We start from the raw sequence: 21438 nt of genomic DNA on the forward strand, positions 1-21438 counted from the left end.
CAGATGGCCTATAGACATAAGAAAAAATGCTCAGTGTCACTCATCATCAGAGAGATGCAAATTAAAACCACAATGAGATATCACCTCACACCAGTCAGAATGGCTGTCATTAGTAAATCAACAAACAAGTGCTGGTGAGGATGTGGAGAAAGGGGAATCCTTGTGCAGTGTTGGTGGGAATGCAGGCTGGTGCAGCCACTGTGGAAAACAGTATGAGGTTTCCTCAAAAAATTAAAAGTGAAACTACCTTTTGACTCAACGATCCCACATCTGGGAGTATAGTCTAAGAATTCTGAAACAGTGATTCAGAAGAATATATACATCCTTATGTTCACTGTATTGTTATTTGTAACAGCCAAGAAGAGTGGATAAAAAAGCTGTGATACATTTATACAATGGAATATTATCTGGATGTAAAAAAGAAGGAAATTTTACCTTTTGAGATAGCATGGATGGACTGGGAAATCATGCTAAGTGAAACAAGCCATAAATACCAAATATCATAAGAAAGACAAATACCATATAATCTCACTTATATGTGGAATTTAATGAACAAAATAAACTGATGAACAAAATAGAAACAGAAGCATGGATACATGGAACAGATTGGCAGCTGTCAGAGGGGTGGGGCTGGGGGGACTGGATGAGAGAAAGTGAAGGGATTAGCCAAAGAACATACATACATAGCACACAGACAGATAACAGAATGGTGAGAACCAGAGAAAAAGGGGGGTAGAGGATAGGTGGAGGTGGGCAAAGGGGTGGGGGGGTGGAAATGAGGAGGGAAAGAAACTTTCCTTGGGGTGCTGGGCACACGATACAGTATGCAGATGATGTTTTATTGAGTTGTACACTTGAAACCTATATGGTTTTGTGAACCAATGGCGTTCCAATAAATTCAATTAAAGTAATAAATAAAATATTGAAAATACAGTACTGCTTTATATCACAATAAAATGTGCTGGGTTAAGAATAGCTGATTTGATGCATTTCCTCCGAACAATGTAGTCCAGAATCAAATGTTTTTTTGAGGCCACACAAAAGTGACACTATTTTTTTAGCCCTGGCTGGGTTGCTCAGTTGGTTGGAGCATGGTCCCATACACCAAAAGATCATGGGTTCAATTCCCACTCAGGGAACATATTGTACTTAGGTTGTGGGTATGATACCCAGTCGGGGTCTCATATGGGAGACAACTGATCGATGGTTTTCTCCCATATCATTTCCCTTTCTCTCTCTCCCTTCCTCTTTCTGAAAATCAATTTAAAAAATATATCCTTGGGCGAGGATTTAAGAAAAAATGACACTATTACCCAGAGGCAAAATTTTACTTGGCTTTCATAGATTCCACAGAATACTGGGTGTGATAAGAATGTAAATCATTATACAGAAATGAGGCCTGGATGCAGAAGAATGAAAACAGAAAATTAATACAAAGTGAACCAGATGATATCTGCTACAAACAACTAATGCAGATTCTGGACCAGACCTGTATAATCAACACCTTCATATTTCTTTTTTCCTTACCTTAGTTCCTTCTCGTCTCACAAATGATATGAGGCCAAGCACTCACTATAATAGTTATTGTTTCCTTTTTACCCTTAATTTCTATCTGGAAAGGTAACATTGGGCATCATCTTTTTTTCTTTTTTTTTTATTTTTTTTCTTTTTTTTTAAAGATTTTATTTATTTATTTTTAGAGAGGGAAGGGAGGGAGATAGAGAGAGAGAGAGAGAGAAACATCAATGTGCGGTTGCTGGGGGTTATGGCCTGCAACCCAGGCATGTACCCTGGCTGGGAATTGAACCTGGGACACTTTGGTTCCCAGCCCGCGCTCAATCCACTGAGCTACGCCAGCCAGGGGACTTTCTTTTTATTCTCACTCAAGAATATTTTTTCATTCTTTTTTAGAGAAAGGTGTTGGGAACTGCCCTGCCTGGTTTCAGAAACTGTAACTCCTCATGGCGAAGGCTGAGTCAAAAGACCTCGGGACCATAAGCCATTAAGGAGACAAAGCTTGTCTTTCTTGTAGGGGCGCAGCCTCTGCCCCCTTTCACTTCACCTGCTTGACCCCGGGCTGATGACTGGTTAGCCAATGATGGATAAGATTCTGCAAAGGAGGGATGACCTAAGACATTTATAGTTGAAAAGGGCCCTCAGGAAGGACTTAGGGGGGTACAGAAAAATGGGGTGATGGACCCCTGCCCCTCAGCTTTAACATAGCCTGAGTCCTCATTCTGTCTGCAAGAAGTCTCCTAATCTCTTGGCTGCCTTATTCCCCTGCCTGACTTAAGCCTGAAACAATGCTGGAGGTGGGTGCAGCCCTGGGCTGGAAAGGGCAGGTTCCCCAGGGCAATCAGGCCTAAGGAAGAATGCATAAAATCCTGTACAATCTACTTTGCTAATACCCTCAATTTAAATGATAAGGGTCCAAGCATGAAAGGAGTTTGTTTCCCCAAAGTTTTGTGGCCCTTTAGCTCTTAGATCCAGATTCAAAATAAGCCCTCATAGTTCTTTAATGTTATCTATTGTTTGATCACTACTGCCTGACAATGATTGATGAGCTTTCTGTATACTCCCTGTACTCCTGTGCAAATAAACCCAACAAAAGCCCACTGAGGAATAGGGCCTGGCCCTTCTCCTTTGAGAGATTGGTTACCTTTCCTCCCCAGGCAGATCATGTCTTGGTAGATTTATTCTCATCTGTGGTGGACTGGGAGGGGCCCGAGGGTGGAGCCCCCCCACAGAAAGAAAAGTGATTAAAAAAAAGAGAGAGATTCTAAAGAGAGAGAGAGAGATCACTTGCCTTCTAGAATGTACCCACACTGGGAATTGAACCCCCAATCTGGGTATGTGCTCTGAACTGGAATTGAACCCACCACCGTTTGATCTATAGGATGATTGCTCCAACAAACTGAGTCACACAGGCCAGGGCTGGGTATCACCTTTCAACCTACTTCACAGGTCAAAATATAAAACTGGTTACACACACGAAGTCGAGGATGTTGAGTGCTTGGTGACGTCAGCCCCACCAAAGGTTTAGAAGAATATTGTCTCCTTGACAGGAATTGCGGTGATCACCCCAGCAATGGTCAACCAGAAAAATGTTTAAATTTCCTTACATGAGTTACATTAGACAATACAATCGTCTTTGACCATATCTTAGCTGAACAAGTTGAGGTTTGCTCTGTTTTAATACCTTTTGTGGCACTTGGACAAAAGACCTCTGATAAAATAGAAATGAAACTAGATAAAATCTAGGCATAAGCCAAACAATTGAATGCAGCGCCCACTGTTACCACATGACCCTTTATTTTCAGCTGACTGCTTGCAGGGACGTTATGAGGACCCCGCTCTAGTAATGGTCGTCCAACATTTTTGAAATAATCACTGAGGCCTAAGAGACTTTGTGTGAGAAACCTCAGCAACCGAGATATTTCCCTTTAAAGAAACATGACAGCAAAGCTTTCCTCTGCTCCAGTGCTCTTGTTGCTCAAACGTGGCCCCTAAAAAAAGAGAAAACCACTTTCCTTCCCGCGTGGGACATGATGTCCTGGGAATGAGCCTTCCTGATGATGAGGGACCAACAAAGGCATAACACCCCCCACATGAGCCACCTGCCAACGGAGAACTGATGATGATGTTTTCAGTAACGGATCACTGCTTTCTGATAATTAATCAGTGATGCTCTGAAGGAAAGACCTTGATCCAAAGAGAAAAGTTGGAAAATTATAAATAAACGGAGCCACTTTAAAATGAAGTAACAGCTGCCATCCCAGAACTGCATTTCGCCTCTTGTGCCGGAAGCATTTGCACCGTTAAAACAGGAAAATAATCCTGGCACTGAGCCCAAAGCAACACGGTGTCCCAAAGAACACAGTGTCTCCTTGGTGTCCTTGTTTTCAAGAATAACAAGAAAGCAGATTTTATGACTACTGGATTTAGGACTACTGGACTGAGAACTACCTGACTAAAACATTTAAAACATCGCATAGAATTAGCATCACGATGTTAGTTTATATTCACCAATAGAAATTCCTTCCTTCTGTTGATGTAATTATTTCCCTGTCCTTTCTCATAGATACCCCTGGATCCTGTCTCCTAACCAGAGCACTGTTTGGGTTTTTGCATCAACGAGTGCTTTCCTGAACAGCTATTCTTTTGACCTCAAATAAATGCTTGTTGCCTCTCACTTTGAAGGGCCTTTTATTTTTAGGTAAAGAGTATCCTAGAAGCAATAGGATCAAGACATATGGAGAATGCTCAGAAGAAGATTCATGAGGAAAACAAAGCTGTACATTTTGATGATGGACACTTGTCATGCAGGACTGCAACCTTAACATTCATATCCTGTGCAAATTAGCATGATGAGCACTTGATTCTAAACTCAAGGATATTGAGCACTGCATAAATTAATAAGATGTTTTATGTGACTCCATGAGTGAAAAAAAGAAAAACAATCCCTCAGGAAATTCACTAATGAGAAAAGTCAGGAAAAGAGAACCAGAGGCATAGCATCATGGAATAGACTGACAGGTAAGAGGGGAGGAGGGAGGGGGCGAGTGTTTGAAAGAAGATGAAGGGGTTAGTCAAGGAACATGTATGAGGAGCCATGGACACAGACAATGGGGTGGGGACTGACTATGGAAGTTGGGAGGAGCGGGGCAAAGGGGAAATAATGGAAACAACTGTAAAAGCTAAAACTAAAATAAAAAGTAAAAAAAAAAAAACCATCTTGAACACCCATGCAAATCATGACCTGCATCCAGGCCACCTGGTCTGTCCCACTAAGTCACCTGCTTTGGGGATTAGCGATGCTCCATTTCCTGACCCCAGAGCAGAGACAACTCGCTGCTCTGTTTGCACCTGACCTCCCTGCACCCCTCCCTCTTCCTCCTCCTAGTGCCGCCTCGCGCTTCCTTCGTCTGCTGTTTCTCACGTGGGGAGACGTTGGGAATCTTGTGTTCAAGGCAGAGAGCCTTCTCTCCCCGACCCGTGTCCCTTGGGCTGTTTGCAAAGCTAAGAAGTGATCTCTTGTGTCTGAGCCTTACACCTACTACACACCACCTTTTAGAGCAGTTTGCCTACACTGGGATACAAGTCAGAATGTGCACTCTCTAAGAACTGAAGCAAACTTCTATTTTACATGGATAGACATAGTGAGGTATTACAATAAACACATGATTTACAATATTGTACTTTTGTAACCTGAAGATCAGGTAATATTTCTTAGTGTGTTTTCCTAAATGGCATGCTTCCCATAGCCTCTGTGAAAGTCAGAGAAAACCAGCCGCCAGCCTGTTTACCAAAGAGCTGCAGAGTTGATGGCCACTCACGCTGCCCAAGGACGAGGGAAACCATGTTTTGGTAACCGTTCCAAACTGCAGTTTGACAAAGGAAATAACCCAGGAAGCTATTATCTCCATGAGACTTTGAAACATTTATGTGACTGTGTTTCCTCATCTAGAAACAAGGGTAACAACGTCCATCCTGTGTAACCCTCAGGGTGGCTGTAAAGGAAAAAGTAAGATACTACTTGCAAAGGTCCTTTGAAAAATTCACTATATATGTTATGACTTGCTGAAGAACTCTGTCAAAAACAAAAAAACGGTTTTAAAACACTTTATCCATTTCTGCTAACACTAGATGAACGAGTTGTCTTTGACAATATTCAAAATTTGTGATCAGATGACAAGATGGCCTCCCAATAAAAAATATTTAGCATTCTCTTTTCTTTAGAAATAATGGTATAAATTTAACACTTAATAGTCATATCAGTTAGTTAATTTTAAAACAAACTCATTACTTTGCTGGCTAGTAATTTTACTATATATATAATCAATATGTAGATGCATATATAAATAGGACCCATCTATAAATAGTCTCGCCATCAAGAAAATATATATATACATATAGTGATTTCTTATTGTCTGGTACTTCCCAAAGTGGACAAGTAAAATGCAGAGAATGGGACTCAAGGATAAAGCGGATCCACGGTGCAGGATGAACTCACAACAGATGCCTCAGGAGACAGTAGCTGTTAGTTCAGCTTCCTGCAGCCCAAGCCTGGAGCTCCCACCTCCTTACCCGCTTTCCTTTTCAGTGCCGAGGTGGAAGCTTCTGGGGGCTCTTCTCTGCTTCTGTGTTCCGGGGAGTCCACGCTGCTGATCTCTGCACAGAGGACAAATCCCTGAGAGTTTCAGGGAGGCACCAAGGAGCCCACGGACAGGAAACCCCGAAATGAGAGCTCTAGGAAGACCTAGAAACTAGGTTAACTCAGGTCCCCCTGGTCTGCACCCTAAAGCGTGGGCCTGGCAGGTTGCTCCAGGTCCTACACAGAAGGTGTGAGATTCGGGCACAGAGGGCAGCTGTGCCCGTTCTGCAGCAATGCTTACCCCGCAGTCACCCTGCCTCCCACCTCCACCCCCACTCTACCTCTTCTTTCAGTCTCATTTTAATTCTTCACTTCCCTATTGGCTCAAACAATTTCCACTAATTACGCCTGGTGATGGCACGTCTTTATAGCTCTCCTTGTCTTCACGTGTTTCGTTTTCTCCCCTCCAACGCATATCTTGGGGTTTTGGGATTTTCTCCCTTTTCTTTAACTCCTACATCCATCCCTTTCCTCTCTTGCATAGAAATAGCTTCTCTGATATCAGTACTTAAACTGCCCATTTCTGCTTTTGGAGTTTTGCAATAACAGGGAACATTTCTCTGCTAAACTCGTTGTGTAAGTGCTGGTCCCCGCCCCTTCCTACCTCTAACCAAGGCCACCAGGACTGCCTCCATGGGCCTCATGATGTTTCCCAGCCCCTCAACTAGTACCATGACTCACATCACACACTCTTTCAGTCAGCCTTACCTATTATGTCAGATGCCTGGTTACAGTCACTCCTTCCTTGGGCTTCCCATTCACCTCCTGAATTAAAAAATGGCTTTTCCTTCATTATGTCCACTGGCACTATAGGGCAGGAATTCACTGGGATTCCATGGTTGTGTAGCTCTGCTCCTAGACAAAATTGCCATAAAGAATTTCATTTGTCTCCCGAAAGGGAGTGAGGACCCACACTACAATTAAGCCCTTCTCCCTGTTATCCCACTGCAGGGAGAGCTCCCCCACCCTCTCCTTGCCTGCTGCTACTCTCTGCCCTTCCTTTGTGCCTCTCTTAACTCTGGGGTTTTTGTTTTTTATTTTTGTTTCTATTTTTCAGAGGAGAGGCCTATTTTTATCTGAGAAGGTTCCTGGGCCATTCTCATCACCGTGGCTTACTTCTCAATGGTGTTAGGAGCAGTCTCTTGTGCTTTCTCTGGTGACTGTCTCCTCCAGTCAGACAAAGCTTGGTCTTCTCTCTGCCAGTTCTTCATTCATTGTTCTTTACTCTTTCTTGACATAGTGCTCTTGGTGTCTCCCTATTTTGTCTATTTATTGATATTTATTTTCCTCCGCATCTTTCTATTTATACTCATTCTCTACATTTATTTTTATCGTTGTGCACCAGGGCCCAGCAGGGCCCAGGGTGAAGCAAAGTAGCTGTCGACAGCACAGAAGATGCTGAGAGTGAGATCCTCTTCACACAAGCTTTTGGGTCCCCGTGTCACCCTCCACCTGACCCTGCTGTGCGCTATGTGAACCTTCAGTTTATCCATTCTCTGTAATGTTTCCTACTTTCTCCTATTGCATTTCTTAATTATTTCCATGGCCTGTGAATGCCCTTTCTATGTCAATTTTATCTTTATGTTTTCTCCATCTTAAGCATTCCCATCATTACTGAAGTTTTACTCTTGCGACTGTATCCACTACACTGAGTCCCTCCGCCTGCCAGTTCCCCTCCACACTCATCCAACCCAGTCACTCAGTCTTACCTGCTCGATCACACTGCTGGGCACATTGTTCATTCGCTTGTTGGCTTTCTAGTTCATCGTTGTTGTTACTGGTTGTACCTGTTTCCATTGCAATTATCTCTTCTATTTCAGACAGTTTCTCTGAGAGTTCTTTATCATGTGGAGCTGTATATAGACAACGTTTTGATGCATAGGTATTTTATTTGCTCCCTGCATCAATCAGGGCTCAGTAGGCAAATGCCAAGATCTCTAAGTTTTTAGAGAAGAGGCAGTTTAATCTAGGGGATTGGTTACACAGTTAATGGAAAAGCTGAGAAGCCCAAATGGAAGAATGCAGCAACCCCCCAAAAAATGGTCAATAAGGAGCTATGCGAGGGAACTAGGGTGAGGGTATGTGCCAAGTTCACCGGGTGGGCAGAAGCCGGACTATGGCTGGCCAGTTTTATGGGAAGTGGTGTCATGGGAGAGATGCAGCTGCTGCCAGCACTGAGGCCTGAGAAAGTGCCGACAAATACCTGCCTCTCCCTTGCTCCCACTCTCCAGTCTCTTGCTGGTGCCTCCCAGGGTAGGAACCGAACACAAACAGTACAAGGGAGCTGGCAAGCAGCCCACAGGGGTCAGTGGTCACAGATGGATAAGGAATGAGCCCCTGAGTAAACCACCCAGGACCAGTGCACCCACTTCCCCTTAGTGAACCTCCTCGGCTCATTGTCAATTCCACTGACCCATCCTACTCTGTTCCCACCGACCCCAATAGCGTATGGATGGATAAACATTATTTTCAGTGGACCTTGAAGTTTTTCATTTCACCTATCAATATCGATTGATGTGTATGTTGAATGTTTTATGTTTTTAAATGTTAAATTTTTGACTAAACCTGATTTCCTAAAAGTATCATGGTACTTTCAAAAATTATTCTGAAAGAAATTTTTTTCTTTTATAAAAATATATTTCTAACTTAGAACATCCTTCCTTCAACAACACACCCTAGCAGAGGCTACATAATAATGCCTTGTGTGCTGCTGTAGAGCAGCTCCAGGCCTGCTGCCCCAGAGATGAGGGCAGAGGATTTGCACGGGATTCGCATGGTGTCTGTGGTCCTGTGTGAGGGACCCGGCAGGTGAGAGACCCTGGCCCAGGAGGAACACTCATCACCCCTAACCCAGCCCTCTACTGCAGTGCTGGCCACCGCTGGATGTGATGGTAAGCAAGGCTGCAGCATAGCCAAGCGAGACAGAGACAGAAGACTGTGAAGCCAGGTGCATGGGCAACAGGTCCAGGCCCTGGTTGTCGGGAGCTGGCAGCACGTGCATTTAAGGAATATGGAAGGAGTGGCCCGCCCAGCAACCAGGAAAATGAGGACTGTGTTATCTAAATCTTTGGGGAAACTGCAGATACAAAGAGTGACTCTTATGGGCCATTAGTACTAAAGAGAAACTGCCCTCACCCCACACAGCACATGCCAGCATGGGGCACGAAGAGCAAAATATCACAAAACAGTCACTAGAAACACACCACTGTGATCTGAGGGATGTGGGCTGTTCCAGGGCAGGCTTGGGTATGAGCTCTCACCAGGCCCTAGGGGGAAGAAATTAGAAGTTTATTTCAGAAGCTGAAGTATGGGTGGGGCTGTACTCCCCGAGTCCCATTTTAATCCTTATAAAGTGGGATTTCAAGATTCCCTCCCGTCATGTATCAATTCAGAGCCCACCTGGACCTGGAGGATCCCCCTCCCCCACTGTTACAATCAGCTGCACCCCTGGCCTCAGTCAGGCCATCTCACTGAGATAATTCATGAGACACGTGGTAACTGGGGATGGCTTGTCATGTCACCCCCGGCCACAACGAACCTGTTTTTGTTGTGAGAGCTGCCTTGACTTCTTGCAAAGTTTGCTGACTCATCCCCACATCACTTCACACCACACCCTCCCTCTGCATGTCTGTTCCTCTGCCTTGTTGGCCTTTCATGAGGCTCAGTGTCTCTGTTTCCTGCACTTATTCCAGCTCCTGTATGTTTCTTTCTGTGTGTTTCCCTCTCTCTCTCTCTCTCCCTCTCTCTCTCTCTCCTCTTTTTTTGTCCAGGTTTCTGGCTTTTCCATGAGGTTATCTGGGTGTGCACAGGTTTAGGAACACAGACCTGCCCATTTGACCCCAAGCCAATTGCATACCTGCTCTTTCTAGATTTCAGCCTGCTTGTCTACAAATGTGCTGATGGTGACACTGCACCCCAAGGGCAGCTGTGAGCACTATGTTCCATAAGTGAGCTCTTAATAATACAGCTGTTTTATTGTGTCCTTTACCCCTGCTCTTGCTTTTCGTTTCCCTTCCGTCTTTCCCTCAAGGTACAACCAACCCCTCCTCCACATCTTACCACTTCCCTTCTCCTCCCCCATATGACTGCCCAACTCCTTGAACATTCCTGCTCTTAAACAGCCTCCCCCATATTTATATCAGTCCCGTTTTCTGTCATCATTAAGGATCTCCTCTGTGATGTTGACTTTGTGCCCACAGTTCTTAGCCTTTCACAGCTTCACACTGATCTTCTCTTCCAGGTTCTTTCTAAATCACAATTACTTCCAGGCCAGCATTCTCGTTAAATCTGGTTTCCTGCCTCACTGGGTTCCTGTTTCTTTGTTCTGGTTATTGGGTCCATGGTGCCTCGTCCCAGCTGCTCCTCAGGGATCAACTGCTGGTCAGACTCTCATACAAACACCCCTCCCTGCCTTCTCCAAGCTCCTCAGCAGTTCTCCCCTGAGTCCCGAAATCCAGTCAGAGCTCAAGTCCCCCCTACCTGGTTCAAATCTGGATTGGGTATCAGGCCTCTCCTCACTTTCTTGTGCATGATTTTCTGGAAAAAGTTTCTTGTCTGGTATCTCTGAAGAAAGGACAAAAACAAGAAGACAATTAGAAATCTCCATCAAGGATAGTGACATCACCTTAAATTACATGTGTAAGAATTTCCAGCCCTTGGGTCACTCAATGCTTAGTGGGCCCCAATCCCGACCGTGAAGTTCCCCTGGGACAGAAAAGAGAATCCCCAGCAAAGAAGGCCTCGTGCTTCCCACACAGAAAGGAACCACTTGAATGTCAGGACACAGAAACTGTGGGTGCCTGGCCAGTGCGGGTCAGTTGGGTGGGCCAGCAAACAGAAAGGTCCCTTGTTTGGTTCACCATTGGGGCACATACTGAAGGCGGCAAATCGATGGTCCTTTCCGACATCAATATTCCTTCCTCTTCTTTCTCCCTCCCTCACCCTTTCTTTAGAATTCAGAAATAAAAATTAAATTAAAAAAATGATGTGCTGGAAACATTGTGAACTTGTTACTCGTGAAAAAGTTCAGCTGGCCAAGAAAGCGTATATTAACATAAATAATGTTGTTTATTTTGAAATGTGTTTGCTGAAATGTTTAAATGTAAGGAGGAAACAGAGGGATTTCCTTTGGAGGAGAACAGAGATCTTACAGCGGTTCACATGTACACAAAAGGAAAAGCCCAAAAGTTTTAAAAATGTGACTGGACAAGAGAAGGTTTTGGCTTGATTAAATCAGGGAGGACGAGTGCTTCCCACAGAGACAAATCAGAGGACATGGGAGCAACTAGATGTCCCAGGGGGTCTCAGATCCCAGGACAAAGGAAGGCCACTGTCTGAAGCTACAAGCAGGGAGCGAGTATTGGAGGGCAACCCGAGAGGCCTCATTAGGGACCTGGGAGGCAGCCAAAGAGAGGAGAACGTGGCAACAGCCCAGGACCCCTGCATGGAGGTGGCCCAGCAAACACTGGAGGAAGGAAATAAACCAAAAATCCCTGGGGTAGGTCTCTGCAGGGAGGCCAGAGTGGAGCCTGAGGGAGCAGTGAGCCCATATGCCTTAGGGCTGGTGGCAGGGGCATCTCCTGAGGCAGTAAACCTGTACTTATAAACCTTATAAACCTGTCCTATCTTCTTCCTGTGTGGCAAATAACATCAAATTCCTTAGCTTAAAAGCCAGACCTTCCAAAATCTCTTTTCAAACTCGTCCCTCTTGAATCAGCTCCCACAGTCTGCTTCTCGCTCTGACATGGTCTGATCTGTGCTGGTTCCGCAGACACACGGGACCTTTCCCGTTCTGCCTGTCCCTGCACCAGCTGCACTCCTCAGTGCACACAGCCCTCTTCCTGCGCATTCTCCGTCGTTACTTGGGGATCTTTGTGCGACAAAAACTCCTTTAGGATAAAAAAGTTTTCTAGGCAAGTGAATCAAAAATTTTTGGAGAGCGTTTTGTTTAGCGAGGACCAATAAAAAAATATAAAATCATGCCTTCTCAGGGAAGAAGGAGAGAATCAAACCTGCAGTTTTTGTGTAACATCAAAATAACCCCACCTCTGGCAGAGCAATTGCTTTTGTGACTATTTGATTGTTGATCACATGTGTTGCAGGGAATGTGTTAATAAGACCATCTGTTCTTCTTCAAGGGCAAATTGAAGTTAATTTTCTTGCTCATTACTCTGGCAACCTGGTGAAAGTGGCCTCTCTTCTGTGTTACTAGGCCAACATTGAGCTTAGAGTTAAAACTGAGCAGTGGCAGTAGGTAGGTAAATTGGGTGTGTACTAGCAGGGACTAAATGCAAACTCTAAGCCATTTTTAGTCTTCCTCCAATGCGGTGATCCTTGTAAGTTGGCTCTTCCCTCGTGGGGTCATGGAAAGTTATGACTACAGAGTTGTTACACAAGATACTCACTGCATGGACGTGGTGTGGCTAAATCAGGGTGGATCCTGCACCCACAGCTAAGCTGCCACTCGAGGCAGGTAGTAGTCAACCTGGTGGACTGCTGTGTGGACCGCTGCATAGGTCCCACAGGAGAGCAGCAACAGCTGCTGTCTATTGGGATGTTGTGTTTCTTGTCATTTGTCCTTCTAAGTAAGCCTGATGCCACTGTGGCTCTGGTTGTCCTGTGAGTCTAAATGCCTCGTTAAGCAGAACCCAGATGGGCATTATACTGTATCCATTATATCATAAACTTTGAGAAGCTCATAGTATGTTTGTTTTCTTGACTGTTATGTCCCCACTGCCCAGCACTGTGTGTGACACATGGTAGAGGCTCAGTGTATACCTGTGGGAAGAAACTGGCCCTGGTCATCAAAAAAGTAGGTAATAAACCTAATTACCATTTTTGAAGATTTCATAAATATGCTTTAAATCAGGGTTTCTTTTCAAGGTGAACTCGTCGAACAATATTTTCAGAAGGGATGGTTCAAATTTCCTCTGCACTTCAGTGAGGACATCGTATACGACTTCTTCAATGTTTTGACCTTTTTTAAAAGTTTCTTTAGACACCTTAAACATAGTGAACAATGAAATATAAACACAGGCTTCCAAGTTATAGAAGAGCCCTAGAAAATAAATTTGTTGTAATATATTACAACTTTCCTGCATAGGTATCTTCTCATGTATACTTTTATGATTTGTATATGCTGTATGGCTACTAAGTGGAACAACTAAATCCTTCCTTCTTGAATATCCCCATTTGTGAATCTGATCTCCTCCCTCTCATTTACATTAGATGGAAGGAAGAGCAATTTTGAAGAACAAAAATGGTTCAGAGTTAAATGACGTGTAGCTCTTGCCGAGCCTGGCCAAATGTTTTAACAATAGACTTAGCAGGCGATGGACTGATGTTCTAGTGACTGGACAACCCTTGTCCCTTTCCCAGGACCGAGTCTGCCTGGGAAGGCTCAGGGAAGCCAGGTGGTGATTTTCCTCCTCCCGCGAACTTTGCCATAAAGTGAACATATTCACAGGGAAAGAGCAGACTAGCATCTCTGTATCTCCACCTATGTCTTCCACGAAAGTTAACTCAAAGTCCAAGGCTTCAGAAATACCACCAGAAAAGAAAAAAAAAAAGGAAAGGAAACTGAAAATTTTTGGAGAAAAAATAGCAAGAATTTACTTTCAAATTTGTCCTAACAAGACATTCATTCTCTGGGGATTTTAATGTTCTCACATCTAAGTATTTAAATGATGCTCATTGAAATGAAATATTTTATCAATTATTATTCCATTAAATAAAATCTTTAAAGTTTTTAATCTATTCATTAAAATTACTTTTAATTCCTGGTTTATGCTATATTGTATGTATAACTCCTACAAGGCATTGTACACCTATGGAGCCCACCCACTGCAGATCCAGCCTACCCCAGGGCTATTCACCCAACTGTAGGGGGCACATGGAGGCATGTGGGGCAATGTGCCCTAGGTTAACAGCAGGACTGTTTCCAGTGGTGCCTGCTTCTCTTCTCCCTTCTGACCTGGCAGGAATACTTACAGCACTACATGAGAAGGTCCACTCACAGGAGACTCCTCAGTAGTCTCGTTGTGTCTGACATTTGACTCCAAAATATCAAAGCAAAACTCAGTTTACGGCTGGTGTACCAGACTGTGACAAAGTAAACCTCACTTACATCATACATTTCACTGGTGATGAAGTCATGGTCATGGAGAAGTTCAAAGAAAGGAAATGAATCTTTTATCTTATGTGAAATCGCCACCTTGTGCTTTTTGAAGAGCTTCCGTGCTTTGTTCTCTATGCTGTTGTCTGTGTCCTGGGCTTCTGCAGACATACTGGGGAGAGGGGATGCCATGATAAAACGATCATCAATATTTTGGTATGCTGTAACATTTTATATATGAAAGACAGGCTGTGAAGAACCAAGCTATATAAAATAAATGGTCCTAGCCCTGGCTGGCGTAGCTCAGTGGATGGAGCGCGGGCTGGGAACCAAAGTGTCCCAGGTTCGATTCCCAGTCAGGGTACATTCCTGGGTTGCAGGCCATAACCCCCAGCAACCGCACATTGATGTTTCTCTCTCTCTCTCTCTGTCTCTCTCCTTCCCTCCCTTCCCTCTCTAAAAATAAATAAATAAAATCTTAAAAAAAAATAAAATAAAATAAATGGTCCTGAGTAGAGATGCGAACAAATGAATTGAAGCAATAGACAAAGCTATAATAAAGTGAAACATGGTGGATTAGAAAGACATACACAGTACTGAAAAATTCCAGCCTGTCTTGATTAAAAACCATTGTAAAGTTATTGTTTCCTAAACACATTTAGAATTTTTTATGAAAATGTTGTAATTTGTGCAAAAGTGAGATGCAGTAAACAGATCATTCACAGAGGAATACAAAACAATTGAATAAAAGTGGAATCTCAGTGTAAAAATGCATCTTAATTAACAACTAAAAGAACATAAATCTCAAAAAGATAAAAACAAGGTGTTCCCTCTATGACCTACAGCAGGTAAGAGAGATACCATACTGAATTATAAAGCTAATTTATAAATGATATGATGTTGTACATAATGATACGATAAGGCATAAACTGAAATTTCACATGAATATCAGTCATTTCTCCTGGGACTTCTGCTTTGTGCCAATATATATCTGTCTGTGCTATTGTTGTATTTAATGAATTGTTTTAGTCACCTGGATTTCAGAAATGGCTGCTGTTTTCTGTGAAATTAGTTGTCAGCCTGAGTCTGTAATTCTGCTTCTTAGCTGATCATTTTTTTGCTCTGGTAATAAACTTTTAATAGACATTTTGCATTTCTAAATGTGATGAAGCCTTATATGCTTCCTTTTTCAAATCAGAAAAAAAATTGGCTCTTCCTAGCACCCACCATGCATCAGGAAATAAAACTGTCATATCATTGTGTCAATTCTGTAAAAAACAAATTTCTGGTTTGAGATTGTGAATTGAAGATGAGCTTTTGTCTTCTGTCTTATTAAAAATGCCACTAAAATGATAATTAAAAATTGGTTTCACAATGAGGAAAAGAATGGCAGGGGGCAGTGACAAATGAGAAATTTCAACAACAAAAATGTCAGAGGAGCATTAGTTGCTATTGTGGGTGAAGGGCGCTGCCAGCCGTCAGGAGGCAACCCTGTGCCCTGTGGAATCTGGAAGGCAGTGGAGACTGAAAGGGAGACATGGTGCTGAAAACTAAGATGTTATTTGAAAAATGAAGAACAGGGCGATGTACCCTTCACCCCTCAGCCTCCATCCTGACTAGCTGGAGCCAGGAAACCTCTCTGTGGCAAACATTAGTGTCCTCTCTGTCACCATATGTTACTGTTGCCCGTTACTACATTCATACGTGGAATGTAGTAACATCATGTGTGCTTTTGTGTCTGACTTCTTTTGCTCATCTTCTACGCTGTCGTGTGACTGGGAGTTTTCTCCTCTCATTGTTCAGTGGTATTCCATTGTGAGTGCCTACCAGAATTCGTTTGGTCCTTTTCTGGCTAATGGATGTCTGAGGTGATTCCAGTTTAGTATGGGTAGGAATAAAACTGTTGTTCTTGTATAAATCTTTCTGTAGTCCGTTTTTGTTTCTCTTGGGTAAATAACTAGGAGTGGAATTGCTGGTTCATCGTGTAGGAGTACATTTAACTGTTTTCATACATGCGAAACTGGTTTTCAAAGTTTATTAGAAATAGCCTTTCTACTTTAGTCATTTCAGTGTGCTCTGTGGTATCTTATAGTTTTTTGAAAAAAATTTCATTGTTGTTGTTCAGGTACAATTGTCTCCATTTTCCTTGCTGCCACCTTCCCCCACCCCACCCACCTCCACCTCCCACCCTCAATCCTACTCCTCTTTGGCTTTTGACTATATTTATTTAATGACTGATGATGTTGGAAACAATTTCATGTGCTCATTGGAAATTCATGTACCTTTTTATGTGAAGTGTTTGTTCAGGTCTATGGCCCTATATACAGACCTGTATATATTATTGAGTTGTCTTATACTTAAAGATGTGTATAAGTTTGCTTTATAATTTTAGATATAAGCATTTTATTTAAAATAGTTGTGGTGAAACTTTTTTTCCCAATCTGTGCTTTGCCTTTCATTTTTTTTTCACTGTCTTATGATGAGGAGATTTTAATGGTGATAAAGTTCAATCTGTCCATTCTTTCTCTTTTGTGATAAATGACTTTAGTATACTATCTAAAGTATCTTTGCCTACTCAAAGTTTATAAGTGTATTCAAAAGCCAACATGTCTAAATCTGGATTTTCTCTTCTGTACCATCAATCTATTTGTCTGTCCTTGTCAGTAAACCTTCAGCTTGATAACTATAGATTATAGAAGTCTTGAATTCAGCTGGAAAGAGATAGTCTTGAGTTTTCTAAATCTTTTGCTTTTCTTTTTTTTTAAATTTTATTTTAATCATTGTTCAAGTACAGTTTTCTCCCTTTTACTCCCAATCCAGCCCACCCTCCCAACCCTCCCCACTTCCCTGCCATTACCACTTTCCCCCTAGTTTTTTCCATGTGTCCTTTAAATTTGTTCCCATAAACCCTTCCCATTGTCCCCTGAAATTCCCTCTTCTCTCCCCTCTGGTCACTCTCAGCCTGTCCTCTATTTCAGTGTCTTTGGTTATATTTTGCTTGTTTCTTTGTTTTGTTGTTTAGGTTCCTGTTAAAGGTGAGATCATATGGTATTTGTCTTTCACTGCCTGGCTTGTTTCACTTAGCATAATGCTTTCCAGCTCCATCCATGCTGTTGTGAAGGGTAGGAGCTCCTTCTTTCTTTCTGCTGCATAGAATTCCATTGTGTAAATGTACCATAGTTTTTTGATCCATTCATTTACTGATGAGCATCTAGGTTGCTTCCAGCATCTAGCTGTTGTAAATTGTGCTGCTATGAACATTGGGATGCATAGGTTCTTTTGTATTGGTGTTTTAGTGTTCTTAGGATAGAGTCCCAGTAGTGGAATTGCTGGGTCAAAAGGCAGATCTATTTTTAGTTTTCTGAGCAAGTTCCATACTGCTTTCCATAGTGGTTGTACCAGTCTGCAGTCCCACCAACAGTGCACTAGGGTCCCCTTTTCTCCACAACCTCTCCAACACTTGTTGTTTGTTGTTTATAATGGCCATTCTGACTGGTGTGAAGTGGTATCTCATTGTGGTTTTAATTTGCATCTCTCTGATAGCTAGCAATATTGAGCATCTTTTCATGTGTCTCTGGATCCTCTGTACATCCTCCTTGGAGAAGTGTCTGTTTAAGTCCTTTGCCCATTTTTTAATTGGGTTGCTTGTCTTCTTAGAGTGTAGTTGTGTAAGTTCTTTATATATTTTGGAGATTAAACCCTTGTCTGAGGTATCATTGGCAAATATGTCTTCCCATACAGTTGGTTCTCTTTTTATTTTGATACTGTTTTCTTTAGCTGTGCAGAAGGTTTGAATTTTGATGAGGTCCCATTTGTTTATTCTTTCCTTTATGTCCCTTGCTCTAGGGGACAAGTCAGTAAAAAAGTTTCTGTGTGAAATATCTGAGATTTTCCTACCTATGTTCTCTTCTAGGACTTTAATGGTGTCACGTTTTATATTTAAGTCTTTTATCCATCTTGAATTTATTTTTCTATATGGTGTAAGTTGGTGTTCGAGTTTCATTTTTTTAATCTTTTGCTTTTCCACATATCTTTAGAATCAATTTGTCAATTTTGGCCAGACAGATCTTTTGGATATTTATTGTGTTTATATTTAATCTATAGGTAAATTTGCTGTGAATTGATACCTTAACTACATTCAGCTCCAATTTGTTAACATAATAACACCATTTATGAAGTTTTCCTTCATTTTATTTGCCAGTGTTTATAGTTTTTAGTCCAGATGTCATGTGTATCTTTTCTTAAACTTATTCTTTTTGATACTCTTTATTTTTTTAAATCCTTACCCAAGAACATTTTTTATCTCTTTTTGGAAAGAGAGGAAAGGAGAGAAAAGAAAGAACTAGAGAGAGCATGACAGAGAGAGAAGGAAAAGGAGGGAGAAATATTGATGTGAGAGAGAGACATAGATTGGTTGCCTTCTCCTATGTACCCCAACCAGAGCTTGAACCTGCAACCTCTTTGTGCCCTGACTGGGAATTGAACCTGCAAACTTTTGGTGTACAAGACAACACTCCCTAAAAGTGAGCCACACCAGCCAGAGTTAGATGCTAATTTAAATGGTATTGATTTTTTAATTATTGGTTACTATTGTAGAAAAGAAGCATTGCTTTAAAAAATATTAACCATGTATCCATAACCTTTCTAATTCACCTGTGACTTTTTGTTAAGTATTACATATTTACTTCGGATTTTATAGAAAAAATCTAGACATTACAAAAACTCCTTTGATTTTTTATTTCCAACAATTATTTATTCTTCTTTTCTTATTGCTATGGTTAGGAGTTTAACTTCATTGTTGAAGAGAAGTTGTGAGATCTGACTTCCTGGTCTTGTTTCCAATCTTTGAAAAAAAATTCATTATGACTATTAAGTATAAGTTTTGTTCAACATTTTTGTGTATATATTTAAATGAGACTGAGGGCGTTTCTAGCTATTGCTAGTTTGTGGAAATTTTTAAAGAAATAAATGTTCAATTTTATCAGATGTATCCATGGAGATATTTATATGGTTTTCCTTTTTTAGTATTTAATAGTAAATTTCATAGACCTATTTCTGCAGCCTCTTATTAAGCTACAATATACATGACAATTCCACAGACTTTTGAGGAAATTCTTCAATGTCAGAATGAAAGAATAAAAAAAAATGAAAAAGTTACTATGAAAAATGGGAGACTTCTTCCCAAAGTAATATTTTTAGAGTGATATGAGAATTTATATTGCACAACATGATGCTAAGAAAAATAGAGCTACTATGGAAAGATGTAGAGGTCTTACATATATTTTAAATGATTTTAGAAATATAAATTATTTTAATGGTTTTAAAATAAAACTGAGGAAATATCCCACAAAACTGGGTAAAGAGATTAAAATGGAATAAAAGTAATCTTGAGAGAAAGTATAAGAAGACAAGCCTTAACACCCAATGTAATAGCCATGTAACTGCAGTCAAGACAGCTGGACAGAGAAAATGGAGAGGAGGAACATATCAAAGGAATCATTTAAGGAGACACCTCAGAGTAGAATTTTTTGAAAGGGCACAGTTGGGTATTTTACACAAATGAATTTCAAAAGAACCTCCAAGGTACATTGTTATGAAATAACAACACCTGAAAAACAAAGAGAAAGACATAAAGCTTCTGGAAAGAACCGAGAAACTGGAGCCTATGGAGGAGTGATGGGGCATAGCAGAGACGTCTCTCCCACAGCAGTGGCTGTAGAGCCAGGCTTTCAGATCTCAGAGTGGATCAGGTCAACTCCACACATGTGGGGCTGAGAGATTTTACTTATGAAATTACATTTTTGATGTTTTTTCTAAACTTTCATTATTTTCTTTTTTCTCACTAAAGTCTGTCCTTTATTTTATTGCCTTAGTTTTCCCTTACAACCCTCTTCCTGTTGCAGGATCCCACCCCAGACAGCTTGTCACATTTGCTGGGCAGGTCTCCTCAGGCTCATCTGCCTGGGGCTGTTTCTCAGACTGTCCTTGCCTTTGTGACTTTGACAATTCTGAGTGCTGGCCAGGTATTTTGTTGAATTCCTCTCAGCGGGGCTTTGTCTGACCTCATGATTACCCTGGGGTTATGGATTTTAAGGATGCTGAATACTGAATGTTGTGTCATTCTCAGCATGTCTTTTTTCTTTTTTTTTCTTTTAATCATTGTTCAAGTACAGTTTTCTCCCTTTTACTCCCATTCCAGCCCACCCACCCAACCCTCCCCATTTCCCTCCCATTACCACCCTCCCCCTAGTTTTTGTCCATGTGTCCTTTAAATTTCTTCCCGTAAACCCTTCCCATTGTCCCCTGAAATTCCCTCTTCTCTCCCCTCTGGTCACTCTCAGCCTGTTCTCTATTTCATTGTCTTTGGTTATATTTTGGTTGTTTCTTTGTTTTTTCATTTAGGTTCCTGTTAAACGTGAGATCATATGGTATTTGTCTTTCACTGTCTGGCTTGTTTCACTTAGCATAATGCTTTCCAGCTCCATCCATGCTGTTGCAAAGGGTAGGAGCTCCTTCTTTCTTTCTGCTGCATAGAGTTCCATTGTGTAAATGTACCATAGTTTTTCGATCCATTCATTTACTGATGGGCATCTAGGTTGCTTCCAGCATCTAGCTATTGTAAATTGTGCTGCTATGAACATCAGGGTGCAAAGGTTCTTTTGTATTTGGTGTTTTAGTGTTCTTAGGATATAGTCCCAGCAGTGGGATTGCAGGGCCAAAAGAAGAGTAAAGTAGGAGGGACCACAATACCTGACACTAAACTATACTACAGGGCCACTGTAATCAAAACAGCCTGGTACTGGCATAAAAACAGGCACATGGACCAATGGAACAGAACAGAGAGCCCAGAAATAAACCCAAGTCTCTACAGTCAATTAATATTTGACAAAGGAGGCAGCAACATAAAATGAAGTAAAAATAGCCTCTTCAACAAATGGTGTTGGGAGAACTGGACAGCTACGTGCAAAAAAATGAAACTTGAGCACCAACTTACACCTTATACAAAATAAATTCAAGGTGGATAAAAGACTTAAATATAAACCGTGACACCATTAAAGTCCTAGAGGAGAACATAGTAGGTAGGAAAATCTCAGATATTTCATGCAGAAACTTTTTTACTGACATGTCCCCTAGAGCAAGGGACATAAAGGAAAGAATAAACAAATGGGAC

At 41.7% G+C, this 21438-nt stretch overlaps 1 protein-coding gene across 1 annotated transcript in view; it reads right to left on the reverse strand.

Annotated features, from left to right (window-relative positions):
* LOC114494151 (nuclear body protein SP140-like protein) overlaps window positions 1-21438 on the reverse strand; it is a 58796-nt gene that overhangs the window by 27615 nt on the left and 9743 nt on the right. Inside the window, 7 exon segments of the mRNA XM_036025006.1 lie at window positions 6088-6171; window positions 6863-7009; window positions 7864-8007; window positions 9415-9420; window positions 10634-10717; window positions 12987-13155; window positions 14280-14439. Coding sequence (XP_035880899.1) covers window positions 6088-6171; window positions 6863-7009; window positions 7864-8007; window positions 9415-9420; window positions 10634-10717; window positions 12987-13155; window positions 14280-14438 — 793 coding nt within the window. The 5' untranslated portion in view covers window position 14439.

Source organism: Phyllostomus discolor, chromosome 4, assembly GCF_004126475.2.
Source record: "Phyllostomus discolor isolate MPI-MPIP mPhyDis1 chromosome 4, mPhyDis1.pri.v3, whole genome shotgun sequence".
NCBI classification, from domain to species: domain Eukaryota; kingdom Metazoa; phylum Chordata; class Mammalia; order Chiroptera; family Phyllostomidae; genus Phyllostomus; species Phyllostomus discolor.